The 15001-nt window shown below is 35.4% G+C and overlaps 2 protein-coding genes across 2 annotated transcripts; one reads left to right on the top strand and one right to left on the bottom strand.

The window, feature by feature from the left end:
• Positions 1 to 1865: 1865 nt before the first annotated feature.
• On the top strand, positions 1866 to 7539 carry LOC137832420 (ABC transporter B family member 9). Its single transcript, XM_068640579.2, has 12 exons — positions 1866 to 2175; positions 2326 to 2380; positions 2572 to 2747; positions 2828 to 3049; positions 3135 to 3373; positions 3479 to 4004; positions 4138 to 4411; positions 4551 to 5181; positions 5294 to 5522; positions 5608 to 5874; positions 6137 to 6400; positions 6691 to 7539. Exons 1-12 carry the CDS (start codon positions 1954 to 1956, stop codon positions 7333 to 7335), a joined length of 3750 nt encoding a protein of 1249 aa, XP_068496680.1. The 5' UTR covers positions 1866 to 1953; the 3' UTR covers positions 7336 to 7539.
• Positions 7540 to 9147: 1608 nt separating this feature from the next.
• Positions 9148 to 14633, bottom strand: LOC137832418 (ABC transporter B family member 9-like). The gene is made up of 12 exons (XM_090304036.1): positions 14376 to 14633; positions 14001 to 14055; positions 13694 to 13869; positions 13263 to 13484; positions 12924 to 13162; positions 12258 to 12783; positions 11885 to 12158; positions 11063 to 11720; positions 10751 to 10979; positions 10398 to 10664; positions 10050 to 10313; positions 9148 to 9931 (listed from the first exon to the last, which is right to left on the bottom strand). Exons 1-12 carry the CDS (start codon positions 14631 to 14633, stop codon positions 9287 to 9289), a joined length of 3813 nt encoding a protein of 1270 aa, XP_090160162.1. The 3' UTR covers positions 9148 to 9286.
• Positions 14634 to 15001: the final 368 nt, after the last annotated feature.

The following is a 15001-nucleotide window of genomic DNA, read 5'->3' as shown; positions in this document are numbered from 1 at the left end:
TTTTATACAACTATAGAGTTTTTCAAAACATTCTTAATACCTGACTAGGACTTATAGAAATACAAATATTTACAATATAAAGTTTAAAAGAACATTTCCTAGACCTCTAATACCTGTATGATCATCTGCTTGTGTACATATAGTACAATCATCGCAGTTCACAACACAATAAGAAAAGGAAGGGTAAACTAATGAAAATAAACTTTTATAATATACACAATTAAATCAAAAGAGAAAATCAAATTACATCGATTAATTTATCAATTATTCAATATTCTTCAAATCCTAACATAACAATCACATAGATCTCACACATGAATCTACACATCCAGGATATTCAACAAACAAAATAACATCTAACGCCTTCCAAAAAATCCGTATTATGTAAGTCCTACCAGAGATTAACACTTGATCCAAAGATTAACCGCGAATCCAACATAAAGGATCAGGGTGAGTTCAATACAACTCAAACCATGCATCTCGTATGTCACAATGTGCATGAACTCCCTCATCAACTTCTCACGACCTGATATGTTTATGTGATTTAGATCATCAATGAAGCTTGGAGATCTCTGTTACCATATAGGGGCATCAATACTTAATACACATACAAACGTCAGTTCATACATTATCCCAAATATATGAATTCAAATCCCTATTATTTTCATCATACAATATCATTCAAAACATGATCCACAACATTCAAAAGTTTGTTTAACATAAAAAAACAATTAAATATTAAACCATCAAAATCTAATATTTCTACAAGTTTAAATAATATATAAGCAAACAACACAATATATAAACACACAACATCCCTACAAGAGAAATTGAATACTGGGACCACATCCCTCCACATCCAGATCATCTAACCTAGGGTGCTATTAAAAATTTAAGTTAGTTTCCCTTACCTTAAATGTTTGCTTTCCAAGCAACTTCTATAATTTTATTCCTCACAGTTTGGATAAACTTCAAGATTTACGGGCCTAATGCAAGTTATCCAAATAGAATAAAAATTAAGTATATAGTAGAATAAGTTGAGAGGATTAATTTTTTCAACTAACCCCATCCAGATTGATGATTAAATCCTAAGAAAAAACAGAAAAAAAAGATCTTTAGAACAAAAATAAACTTACTCTATTTGAAAATCTGATAATGTAGAAATGTTCTTTAATTCCTCAGTTACAACGTGGTGGAGAGATCAGATTTTAAAATAAATGAAGATTGAGAGAGAAAATTAAAAGAGAATGGAGATATTTAAAGAGAGAAAGAAAGATAAGAAAGTAAGAAAAATAAATGTGCGTGAGGGGTGGGGTTCTATTTTCTCTGGAAGAGAGCGATGTTACCATTTTTATGTTTGATTCTTAACATGGTAAAAGAAAATTTTCTAGTTTTTAAGAATATGAAATTAAAAAAATATGTTTTGATTTATTTTTAACTAATAAAAATTTTCATTGAACAATATTTTTAATCATGTACGGTTTTTTACAAAATCATTAACATGAAAATGTGGGAATATAAGATTTTTAAATTAAAAGAGGAATTGCTACAGTAAACATATTATGCTATTTTTGTTAGACAATATTTTTATCACACAACTTAACATGATAAGAATTAAAGTTTCTGATAAAAATAACATGTTCTTCTTGTTTAATTTCATCAAAATTTATAGGAATATTTCTAAAAAATTAATCAATCAAACATAATTTAATTATTCTTGAATTACTTTATGAATCATAATTTCAGGGCCTAAATAGGTCCTCTTAATTTACTCTCTTTGCATATTATGAGATCTGAAAACAAATTATTTAGAGAAGACACGTAAAGAATTCCAAACAATGCTCTGCCCAAATTAGATTCATATACAAGCATTTAAATAGGACATGTCTTAATGCCAGATTTTTGTCTTCCCATTTGTTTCATTGGGGAAGGTTAGGCCCTAACCCATTAGCCATGGCAGCAGATGAAGATCACAGAACCAAAGTCCAGGAGAAGGTTCCATTTTACAAGCTATTCACTTTTGCAGATAGGCTTGATAGGACTTTGATGATTATTGGTCTCATTTCTGCCATGGCAAATGGGATGGCGCAACCTCTCATGACCCTCATTTTTGGGAAGATGATCAATGCCTTTGGATCCACTGATCCTTCCCTCATAGTTAAGGAAGTTTCCAAGGTATAATCAACATGCATAAATTTCACATGTACCCTTGAAAAAAGGGTTCTTCTTGTTTCTTTTTGTAGCTTGCATTGCATGCTATGTCCATTTTGTATAAATATGTTTGCAAACTAACTTATATGTCTGTATTGGCACTTCTAATTTCAGGTTGTATTATTATTTGTTTACCTGGCTTTTGGTGCTGGAATAGCCTCTTTTCTACGTAAGATATATCTTTCTGTTATAGGTTACTTGTTGTGTTTAAGCAAAATTGTACATAATATTAGATGAGTTAAGTACTCTCTATGTTTATTTACACTCTTGCTCGTCGTTATTTTTCCAATTGGGACTTTGTAGTTTTCCAAACAATAAACACAGAACTCTTATACGAGGTTGTTTTATTGTATGATGCAGAGGTATCATGTTGGATGGTGACAGGAGAAAGACAAGCCGCAAGGATCCGTGGCATGTACTTGAAAACTATATTGAAGCAGGACATTGCCTTTTTTGACACTGAAACAACAAGTGGTGAGGTAATTGGAAGAATGTCCGGTGACACCATTCTCATTCAAGATGCCATGGGAGAAAAGGTATGCTGCTTTTGTGTATGGAAAGGACCAATATATCATATAACAAAAAAACAGAAGTACTGAAATGAAGTTAATGGCAGGTTGGGAAGTTTATTCAACTTGTTACATCATTTTTTGGTGCCTTTATAATTGCCTTCACAAAAGGATGGCAACTCTGTCTCGTTTTGCTTGCATGTATTCCTTGTATTGTGGTTGTTGGAGGAATTATGTCCATGATGATGGCGAAAATGTCAAATCGCGGGCAAGTCGCTTATGCAGAAGCTGGAAATGTTGTAGAGCAAACAGTTGGAGCCATTAGAACTGTAAGACACAAAAATTATTGATAGATAGTTTGTGCACTGTTTTTGATATTTAGGCATATTCCTTGACATCCTGATGTTTAACCAGGTTGCCTCTTTTACTGGTGAGAGAAAAGCAATAGAAAAGTACAATAACAAGTTAAGAGTAGCTTATATTAAAACTGTTCAACAAGGGCTGGCTTCAGGATTTGGAATGGGAATACTTTTGTTGATTATATTTTGCACCTATGCACTTGCCATGTGGTATGGCTCTAAACTCATTATGGAGAAAGGCTATGATGGTGGAAGTGTTTTCAACATTATCATATCAATCAATACTGGTGGAATGTAAGTGAGACATGATTTTTCTTAGTCTTTAGAGCTTCTTTTTTTATGTTAATCAATCTTATTTTATTTACTTAATTTGCATCCCTGGTTAATCTGTTAAACTAGGGCACTTGGTCAGGCAACTCCATGCGTGAATTCATTTGCAGCGGGTCAAGCAGCAGCATATAAGATGCTTGAGACAATTAAACGAAAGCCGAAAATAGATGCTTATGACACCAATGGGGTTGTCTTGGAAGACATGAAGGGAGATATTGAACTCAAGGATGTTTACTTCAGATACCCTGCAAGGCCAGATGTTCAGATATTTTCTGGATTCTCATTCTATATTCCAAGTGGCACAACTGCTGCTTTAGTGGGACAAAGTGGAAGTGGGAAGTCAACTATAATCAGTTTATTAGAAAGATTTTATGATCCTGAAGCTGGAGAAGTTCTTATAGATGGTGTGAATTTGAAGAATTTTCAAGTTAGATGGATTAGAGAACAGATTGGACTTGTTGGTCAAGAACCTGTCCTTTTTACAGCTACTATTAAAGAAAACATAGCATACGGGAAAGAAGGTGCAACAGATGAGGAGATAAATACAGCAATAACACTTGCCAATGCAAAAATATTCATTGATAAGCTGCCTCAGGTATAACAATTTTTTTAACTCAGGTTATAGTTATACATACACACTGTCTTACAAAAGGGAACCAAGTTTTATATTTCTTATTTTTTCCTCCATATTATGTAAAGCTAAGAAAGTTGTACTTTTTTGTTTGTAGGGCATTGACACGATGGTAGGAGGGCATGGAACTCAACTTTCCGGTGGGCAAAAGCAAAGAATTGCAATTGCAAGGGCGATTTTGAAGAACCCAAGAATCATTCTTCTTGATGAAGCTACTAGTGCATTGGATGTTGAGTCTGAACGTATTGTTCAAGTAGCACTAGAAAAAGTTATGACACAAAGGACTACTGTAATTGTTGCACATCGTTTGACAACTATTAGACATGCTGACATCATAGCAGTGGTACACCAGGGCAAAATTGTGGAGAAAGGTAATAAAATTGAGCCAACTGTTTCAGTTCTTTTTATCGGCATAATACTTTTGGTATCATGTTTAGTTTACTAAGCAAACTGCTATATATTTTTTTCCTAACATGAATAAAAAGTACTGCATTTTTTCTTTATCTGCAGGAACTCATGATGAGTTAATCAAGGATGCTGATGGCGCTTATTCTCAGCTTGTTCGTTTACAAGAAGGAAATAAAGGAGCAGAAGAAGGGAGTCGTAAGTCAGAAGCAGATAAGTCAAATAACAATAGTTTCAGCTTATCTCGGAGAACATCCTTTGCAAGATCAAGCAGTAAGCACTCTCTCTCATTTGGTTTTGCACTTCCTTATCAAATTTCCTTGCACGAGTCTGGAGAGGGAGATAGCGAGAATGTTGAAAGTAGTGAAGTTGGTAATAAGAAGCATCAAAAGGTTGCTGTTAGCCGTTTGGTCAAGTTGAACAAGCCAGAGGTTCCTGTCTTATTACTAGGATCCATTGCAGCAGCAATACATGGCCTTACTCTTCCTGTATTTGGACTCTTGCTTTCATCAGCTGTTAACACGTTCTTTAAACCTCCTGAACAACTTAGGAAAGATTCTGTATTTTGGTCACTTCTATTTGTTGGTTTGGGGATTGTCGCTCTGGTGGCTATACCATTGCAAAACTACTTATTTGGGATAGCTGGTGGGAAACTTATAGAACGAATTCGTTCAATGACATTTAATAAGGTTGTGCACCAAGAAATCAGTTGGTTTGATCGTCCTTCAAATTCAAGGTATGTTGAGGTGATAATTACTTCAAATTATAAAAGACAAGATGAATAGACAATCATATCATATATTTGTTCCTTCAACTCATCTAACTCAATGAAATGAATTTCCATACAGTGGTGCAGTTAGTGCAAGGCTAGCTACTGATGCTTCTGCAGTGAGAAGTCTTGTTGGTGACACCTTGGCCCTCATTGTGCAAAACATAGCAACAATCACAGCAGGTCTAGTTATAGCATTCACTGCTAATTGGATTTTGGCTTTTGTAATTCTGGCTGTGTCACCCTTGTTGCTTCTACAAGGATACCTTCAGACCAAGTTCGTAAAAGGATTTAGTGCAGATGCAAAGGTTGGTCTAAATTCTGTTTTGTTGATTCCATCTGCAGAAACGAGAAATGAAGCACATATTGACAAGTTTCCTTTGACTTTTATAGGTGAAGTATGAAGAGGCAAGTCAGGTGGCAAATGATGCTGTTGGTAGCATTAGAACTGTTGCATCATTCTGTGCTGAGCCAAAGGTGATGGATATGTACACGAAGAAATGTTCAGGGCCTGAAAAACAAGGTGTTCGCTTGGGGCTTGTTAGTGGTGCAGGACTAGGTTTCTCTTTTCTTGCTCTATACTGCACAAATGCTTTCTGTTTCTACATAGGATCTATTCTTGTGCAACACGGGAAAGCAACTTTTGGAGACGTTTTCAAGGTATGTCTATAATGTAATGGTCCACCTTAATTTGATGTTTTCTTATGACTTGGTTCTTCACATAATATTAGCATTACTTTTGGAGACGTTTTGTTTTCTTGTAGATGTGTAAAATGCAATAATATGAGTTTTTCTCTTCCCTTGTTTTTCTTTCCCTCGGTTCTTAATTTCCAATCATGTTTAACCCTAAACTTTATTCTTCAAATTACTTCGCAACAATTCAATCAGAATTGTAAGAGTTCTTACTATAGGTTTTGTGCAGGTTTTCTTTGCCTTAACAGTTACGGCAGTTGGTGTTTCCCAGAGTAGTGCCTTGGCTCCAGATACAAACAAAGCCAAAGATTCTGCCACTTCAATATTTGAAATTCTTGATACAAAACCAGCGATTGACTCCAGCAGTGATGAGGGCACAACACTAGACACCATAAAAGGTGACATTGAACTACAACAAGTCAGCTTTTGTTACCCAACAAGGCCTGATATTCAAATTTTCAAGGATTTGTGTCTACGCATGCCAGCTGGAAAGGTAATCACTAACCATTAGTATTCTATTACTTCAATAAGAACAAAACTTAGGTATAACTTGTTAGGTACATTTGATGGTGTCTTTTAATTTCATCTCGATTATATGGTAATAAAGATTTTGGATTAAATGTTAGCATAAATTAACCGGATAAAGTTCTAATTCTAATCAGAAACCAGTACGAAAAAACATTCAAGGATTTGTGTTTTTCCTTCTAATAATTAAGCTTTTGGGTTGTACAAATCTACTAATTTGAGACTATATGATAACATTATTGATATATGTATGTGTAGACCGTTGCCTTGGTTGGAGAAAGTGGGAGTGGAAAATCAACAGTGATCAGCCTCTTAGAGAGATTTTACAACCCTGATTCTGGACGCCTACTACTTGATGGTGTGGATATGAAAACCTTCAGACTAAGTTGGCTGAGGCAACAAATGGGTTTGGTTGGTCAAGAGCCTATTCTTTTCAATGAAAGCATTCGTGCCAACATAGCTTATAGCAGAGAGGGAGGTGCCACAGAGGAAGAGATAGTTGCAGCAGCAGAAGCAGCAAATGCACACAAGTTCATAAGCTCTCTTCCACATGGTTATGACACCCCTGTGGGAGAAAGAGGGACACAATTGTCAGGAGGACAAAAGCAGCGCATAGCCATTGCAAGAGCCATTCTGAAAGACCCCAAAATCCTTTTGCTGGATGAGGCAACGAGTGCACTTGATGCAGAATCAGAGCGTGTGGTTCAAGAGGCTCTAGATAAAGTAAGTGTTAATAGAACTACTGTTGTGGTAGCTCACCGTCTTACAACAATTAAAGGTGCTGACATCATAGCAGTAGTAAAAAATGGAGTGATTGCTGAGAAAGGAGGACATGAGGCTTTGATGAAGATTGAAGATGGAGTTTATGCTTCATTGGTATCTCTCCATATTAGTGCATCATAATGTGAAAAAAAATGTTGCTGCCATGCACATTACACACGTCACTAGATAGAGTCCAATTTTGCACGTTCATCACTTTAATTTTCTTCAATGACATGAAGATTCATTCTCAAGTTTCATAAACACATCTCAAGATCCTTAACCAGATTTCGGAGAGAAATTTTCCATAAATATTGTTATAATTAAGTGAGTGCAAATTGCCGGTGATAGCGAGGAAAATTGGAAGATTGTAAGTTTTTATATAACCTTATTTAAAAACATCTTCTAAATTAAAAGTTAGTTGGCAAAATATTTAAAAATTGATAAAATTGTTTAGTTGATTGCCTCGTTCAAAGAAAAATAAATGTATAGTTCTAAGATAATCTGAGTACACACATGTTCTACAAAATAAAATATTATCACTAAGGATTAAAAAAATTAGGTGTTGAAGAACTGTCTCTGTTTATAAAGTTTTTTTTTGGATAGAAATTTAACTATAAGAAAAACAAATTAGTAGTAAAGACATTAAACAAATTAGGGTCCTATTTCCCTTTCTTCTTTCACGCCATAAATGTTCTTCTGTTACAGGGTCCTATTACCCTTTCTTCTGTCATAAATGTTCTTCTGCGGTATGGGTGAAAACGTGAATCTGGTCAATTTGGTCTTGATCAACTAATATAACAAAAAAAGTATAATTTTTGAAATCATCTTTTATTTTGATTTTTGAAGTTAAAAAGGAGGGACTGATGTTCAGTCAGAACAGGGAGAGAGCACTAAAAATGGCAAAGCTTAGATCAAGTTGCAACACTGGTTATGATTTCGTTTATTATGGGGTTCCCCTACTTCTGTTATCACAGTTCTTCTTTCAACTTTCATGGTGTGGCTCCACAGGGACCCCTTCCTTTTGTTCTTAAAAGATATTACAGTGCTTCTGTTCATGGGATTAAAATCAGTTGCTTGAATGAAAGTCATAGACATGTTATGTGACAATATATTTGTTGAATAGATATGTGGGAGTGGGTGAATCAGAGGATGTGCAGGCATTCTACTATTTCATTGAGTCCGAGAACAATCCAAAGGAGGATCCTCTCATTCCACCACAATGTTTTAATCACTTTTTAATTATAATTATTTACTACTTTTAATTTTTAATTATGTAGGTTGAAAAATTATTTTTTTAAAGATTATAATTTTAGTTCTTAGTTCAATAATTTTTGAATGATTGAGATTCTTAATTTATTTGTATTATATATATATTAAGACTTCAATTTTCACTTATTACCTTTATAATAATGCTTAGTAAATAAGTGAACATTTTGATCGAATTAACTCACTTTGATTGTATATCTATAATGGGTTGAGTCAAGTTACAAACTCACCAAAAAATATATCCATGATGAGCTGAGTTGACTAAGAATCTTTTTTATACCTAACATTAAGAATCTAATATTTATTTCAAATTGTTTAATTATTCTAAATATTTTATTTAGATAATTTTTTTTGTTTGAATAGACTATTTCAATCACCATATATAAAGATTGGTTAAGTAAAAAGTTACTTGGGATTAAGTCCTCTTATGGTCGTTTACTTTTTGTGAATTTGTCTGGTGAAAAGAGAAACAGAGCAATTGCCGTATTTGCTGCTGAACCTTATTACATTTAATACTCTACATCATATTTATTCATGTATCTAATACATTTAAAGTTAAAATCTGTCCAAAAATGAAGAGTTTTACCCATTGATTTAACAAAGTGGGTACTAAAAAATTTCCACATTGTGTTCTTCCCATAACTTGCAACAATATTTGTTTTTTGAATGACAAAGAATGTGAATTTTTTCTCTATGACATTATGAAACATCACCAATCCCTTCTAATCATAGACATACTCTACTTTTATTAGTTCAAGAAGTTGAAATAATGAGAAGATCAGGTCTCTAGGAACCATTTTCTAAGCAATGGAGCTTCATATGAAATTTACGATGCACTCATGTGTAGAGCAACCAATGATGCATAGACTCCATCGTTAATCATCATCAACTCATCATGTCTTCCCTTTTCAGCAACCGCTCCATTTTTCATTACAGCTATCATGTCAGCACCTCTAATTGTTGTAAGACGGTGAGCTACTACTACAGTAGTTCTATTCACACTCACTCTATCTAGAGCCTCTTGAACTACTTTCTCTGACTCAGCATCAAGTGCACTGGTTGCTTCATCAAGCAAGAGGATTTTGGGGTCTTTCAGCATGGCTCTGGCAATGGCTATCCGCTGTTTTTGTCCTCCTGACAATTGTGTGCCTCTTTCTCCAACAGAGGTGTCATAGCCTTCGGGGAGAGCACATATGAATTGGTGTGCATTGGACGCTTTAGCTGCTGCACTTATCTCTTCCTCTGTGGCAACTCCTTCTTTGCCATAAGCTATGTTGGCACGAATGCTATCATTGAAGAGAATAGGTTCTTGACCAACCAAACCCATTTGCTGCCTCAACCAGCTTAATCTGAACTCTTTTATATCCACTCCATCAAGTAGTATACGTCCAGTATGAGGGTTGTAAAATCTCTCTAAGAGGCTGATCACTGTTGATTTTCCACTCCCACTTTCTCCAACCAAGGCAACAGTCTGCAAAGACATTTATATCAACAATGTAGCTACAATACAACACATTTTCCCAAATAAAGTCTATTTATACAACCAAAAGCTCAGTTATTGGAATATCAACAAAGTATCAGTTGACTACCTTTCCAGCCAGAATGCTTAGACACAAATCTTTGAAAATTTGAATATGAGGCCTAGTTGGGTAATTAAAACAGACATGTTGAAGTTCAATATCACCAGCAATGGCTTCTAGTGTTCTACCCTGAGTGTTGCTGGAGTCAATGGTAGGCGTGCTGTCTAGAATGTTAAATATTGAAGCTGCGCAATCTTTGGCTTTGTTGGTGTCTGGAGCCAAGGCACTAGTCTGGGAAATGCCGAGTGCTGTGATTGTTAAACAAAAGAAGACCTGCACAAATATTGTGGTGAGAACTTGATCAAAAGAAGCATCAAAATAAAGATGGAGCAAAAGGTTTTGGTTGACTTGTTTCACCTTGAAAACTTCTGCAAAAGTTGTTAGTCCATGTTGCACAAGAACAGATCCTATGTAGAAACAGAAAGCATTTGTGCAGTATAGAACCAGAAAAGAGAAACCAAATCCTGCAGCACTCACAAGCCCCAACCGAACACCTTGTTTTTCCGGCTCTAAACATTTCTTCCGGTACATATCCATCACCTTCGATTCGGCACAAAATGATGCGATAGTTCTGATGCTACCAACAGCTTCATTGGCCACCTGACTTGCCTCTTCATACTTTACCTACACATAGCAGACAAAAGATTCTCTTGATGTCCATCCATCTTCCATAATGCATGATTTCAAACAAAATTGAAAGTAAGACTAACCTTGGCATCTGCACTGAATCCTTTAAGAAACTTCATCTGAAGAAATCCTTGAATAAGGACCAAGGGTGACACAGCCAGAATTATGAAAGCAAGAATCCAATTAGCAGTGAATGATATAACTAGACCAGAAATGATTGTTGATAAGTTTTGCACAATGAGGGCCAATGTGTCACCAACTAGACTTTTCACTGTTGAAGCATCAGTAGATAACCTTGCACCAACTGCACCACTGGAAAGTGATTCATTTCCTTTAGTTGATGAGTATAATAAGAAATTGCAACACATAATAATTAAAATATCTTGCTAAAATACCTTGAATTTGCAGGATCATCAAACCAACTGATTTCTTGATGGACAACCTTTTCAAATGTGAGTGAACGAATTCTTTCTACTAATTTTCCACCAGCAACGCCAAAGAAGTAATTTTGAATTGGTATGACCACAAGAGTAACTAAACCCAAACCCACATATAGAAGTGCCCAGAACCTAGAATCTTTCCGCTGTTTCTCTGGAGGTTCAAAGAACATAGTTATTGCTGAGGAAAACAAGAAGCCAAACAAAGGGAACACAAGACCATGTATTATTGCAGCAACGGATCCAACAACTAAGACAGGAACTTCAGGCTTGTTTAAGTATGCCAAACGTCTCAAAGAAACCTTATTGGGCTTCTTAGTATCAACTTTACTTTTTTCAACATCCCCATATTTTTCTACTTCTACAGATTCATGTACCCAACTTCGATGAGAAAGAGCAAAGCTATGTGACTGGGAGTGTCTACTTGATGAACCTCTGTTTAAGGAAACTTCTCTCTGGGTGGAAGATCTGGCTATGTTACTATCTAAATTAACCTTGTTACTTGACTTCTCTGCTTCAGAATTATTGCTACCCTTAGCTTCCTTAGCTCCTTCCTGTAGGCGAATAAGCTGAGAATAAGCACCATCAACATCCTTGATTAACTCATCATGAGTTCCTACAAATAAAAGCAAGCATGAAAAAGTGAATACCTTGTTCCAAGACGTCACAGAAAATGGATTTTCATAGATTGCTACGCTGACTTAACATGATATTGAAAATGGACCAAAACTACTTTCGATACACACACATAAAGAAGGAACCAATTGGTTCATGTTTAACCTTCCTCCACAATTTTTCCTTGATGAACCACCGCTATGGTGTCAGCATTTCTAATTGTTGTCAAGCGATGTGCAACAACTACAGTAGTCCTTTTTGACATTGCTTGTTCTAATGCTTCTTGAACAACACGTTCAGACTCGGCATCTAATGCACTAGTTGCTTCATCAAGAAGAAGGATTCTTGGGTTCTTTAAAATTGCCCTTGCAATTGCAATTCTTTGCTTTTGCCCACCAGAAAGTTGAGTCCCATTCTGTCCTGCCATTGTCTCAAGGCCCTACTAGCGAACAAAACACATTAATAGAATTAATAAAATAAAAATCAACCTAAAACCAGAATTTCTAATGTAAGTTTGTATTTTGGAACATTTATACACCTGAGGCAGCTTGTCAATGAACGTTTTGGCATTGGCAAGTGTTATTGCTGATTTTATTTCCTCATCAGTTGCACCTTCTTTTCCATAGATTATGTTCTCTTTGATACTTGCTGCAAACAGGATAGGTTCTTGACTAACTAATCCAATTTGTTCTCTTATCCATCTAACCTGAAAATTCTTCAAATTGATACCATCTATGAGTACTTCTCCAGCATCAGGATCATAGAATCGTTCCAATAAACTTATCACGGTAGACTTTCCACTTCCACTTTGACCCACTAAAGCAGCAGTTGTGCCACTGGGGACATATAATGAGAATCCAGAGAAGATCTGCACATTTTTCCTTGCAGGGTAGCTAAAGTAAACATCCCTGAGTTCAATATCTCCCCTTATGTCTTCCATGACAACACCGCTGGTGTCATAAGCATCAATTTTTGGCTTTCTTTTAATTGTCTCAAACATCTTATATGCTGCTGCTTGGCCTGCGGCAAATGCATTTAGGCAAGGAGATGTTTGACCAAGTGAACTGGAAATGTTAGAAAGATTAATCAGGTTTCAGTTCTCCATTAGAAATGCTAAACTAAGTGTAACACAGAAAAATCTTCTATTCCTAAATAATGTCATGCAAATGCCAGTTATTCGATCAAGGGTCACTGTCTCACTTACATTCCACCAGTCATAAGAGCTACTATTACAGTGATGACGGTTCCACCGTTGTATCCTTTCTCAATAACCAGTTTAGAACCATACCACATGGCAAGTGCATAGGTGCAGAAGATAATCAACATAAGTACTCCCAGTCCAAACCCCGAGGCCATCCCTTGTAGAACCATAGTTTTATAAGCAACCTTTAACTTGATATTATACTTTTCTATTGCTTTTCTCTCACCAGTGAAAGATGCCACCTAATTAAGTTTCAGAAGAAAGTCAAGGACAATGGTCAGATATAAACTTGAAAATCATTCAACTTTTTCTACAACTAATTTTTGTGTGACTGTAACTTACTGTTCTGATAGATCCCACTGTTTGTTCAGCCACAGTTCCTGCTTCTGAATAAGCAGCTTGCCCCCGACTTGACATTTTAGTCATCAACATGGATAGAATTCCACCAGTAACAACAACACATGGTATACATGAGAGCAAAATAACAGCAAGTTGCCATCCTCTTACAAAGGCAATCACAAAGCCACCAATAAAAGTTGAAGCAAGTTGTATAAACTTCCCAACCTATCATTATAATTTTTATTGCAAGTACAACAAAGGTGGAGTGAGAGAAAAAGGAAAACCTTTTGGTATTTATCAGTGTTATTTTCAGTATTATATTGCCAGTATCTTTTCAACATTATTATCGCTGTTAAATTTTCCTCGACTACTTAACTTAATATTTGCAGATCATGGTCCATAATAAATATTGAGATTCTCTTGGAGTATGATACCTTTTCTCCCATGGAATCTTGAATGAGAATGGTGTCACCAGACATTCTTCCTATTACCTCACCAGTTGTTGTCTCAGTGTCAAAGAAAGCAATGTCCTGCTTCAGTATATTTTTCAAGTACAAACTGCGAATCCTGGGGGCTTGTCTTTCCCCTGTCACCATCCAACATGCTACCTCTGCAGCATTCAACAAAACCACCGTAACCCTGATATCAAAATTTCGCAATTATCTAATACTCAACTAACACAACATAGTATATAGTCTATAACAAATAAATAAGCAGAAAAAGAAGCGTGTGCCATCTTACGAAGAAACGAGACAACTCCAATCGCAATAGCCAGGTATACAAATAATAATGAAACCTGAAATTTGAAGTACCAAGACATACAAGTTAAGGTTCTTTTTTCATACGTAAATGATTATAAATAAAAAAAATTACGTTTGTAATTTCATGTGTCATAAAGAGTAATAATAAACGGAAACAACCCTTTTGCATATAAAGGGTAAGACTGTGTTCAATGATCCTCCTTCTTACCCTTTTACATAACCAAGAGTATTTTGACATGGTATTGCAAAAGAATCAGAAAGAACTATTTTTGTTTGGGTTACGAGTATTCTCCATCCCACCGGAGCAGATACTACAAAAAGAAAAGAAAAGAAAAATCATTGCATGCATAGATACCTTAGAAACTTCTTTGATGGTATTTGATGGATCAGTGGAGCCAAAGGTGTTGATAAGCTTTCCTAGAATGAGAGTCATGATAGGCTGCGACCAGCCATTAGCCATGGCACAGATCGTGCCAATGGTCATCAAGGCGACGTCAAGAGGATCTGCAAAAGTGAAGAGCTTGTAGAAGGGAACCTTCTGGTTGGCTTTTTCTTCTTTTTCATGATGTTGAGTAGACATAGAAGAAGTTGGCACTTCGGTGTTGTGTGACATGGCTGCGTCAAGAGAGATGAAGCAAACCAAAGAAAGAAGAGAACAGTGAGAGTACGTAGGGATATAGGTGGAGGAAGATTACAAGAAGATTCAGTTAATCCGTAACTACTTATACTAATTATTTAATTAATAAATTTATCATGAACAAGTTTGTAAAAAAAAAAACAACTTGCATTCATTTTTAACAGGAGTGTTCTTTTAATGATAGATATTATAACTAAAATGGTGATATATTAACATCTTCTATACACTTCACACCTTAATAAATAATAAATTAATATTATAAAATCAACAAGTTTTGTTATGTACCATGATCTGAATGATTGAATGATTCTATTATCCGTTTTTTCTATTTAAGTATATTTTTA

Source organism: Phaseolus vulgaris, chromosome 6, assembly GCF_051622355.1.
Source record: "Phaseolus vulgaris cultivar YP4 chromosome 6, ASM5162235v1, whole genome shotgun sequence".
Taxonomy (NCBI): domain Eukaryota; kingdom Viridiplantae; phylum Streptophyta; class Magnoliopsida; order Fabales; family Fabaceae; genus Phaseolus; species Phaseolus vulgaris.
This window is presented reverse-complemented; position numbering and strand designations above follow the sequence as displayed.

Bases quoted from the DNA above. Each gene is read 5' to 3' on its own strand.
- LOC137832418 (XM_090304036.1), bottom strand. From the start codon at position 14,633: ATGTCACACAACACCGAAGTGCCAACTTCTTCTATGTCTACTCAACAT. The intron at 13,870-14,000 runs GTAAGATGGCAC...TGAATGCTGCAG, and splicing joins TGGAGTTGTCTCGTTTCTTC to AGGTAGCATGTTGGATGGTG. The intron at 10,314-10,397 runs GTGAAACAAGTC...ATATTTGTGCAG, and splicing joins CTTTTGCAGAAGTTTTCAAG to GTCTTCTTTTGTTTAACAAT.
- LOC137832420 (XM_068640579.2), top strand. From the start codon at position 1,954: ATGGCAGCAGATGAAGATCACAGAACCAAAGTCCAGGAGAAGGTTCCA. The intron at 2,176-2,325 runs GTATAATCAACA...TTCTAATTTCAG, and splicing joins TAGTTAAGGAAGTTTCCAAG to GTTGTATTATTATTTGTTTA. The intron at 6,401-6,690 runs GTAATCACTAAC...ATGTATGTGTAG, and splicing joins TACGCATGCCAGCTGGAAAG to ACCGTTGCCTTGGTTGGAGA.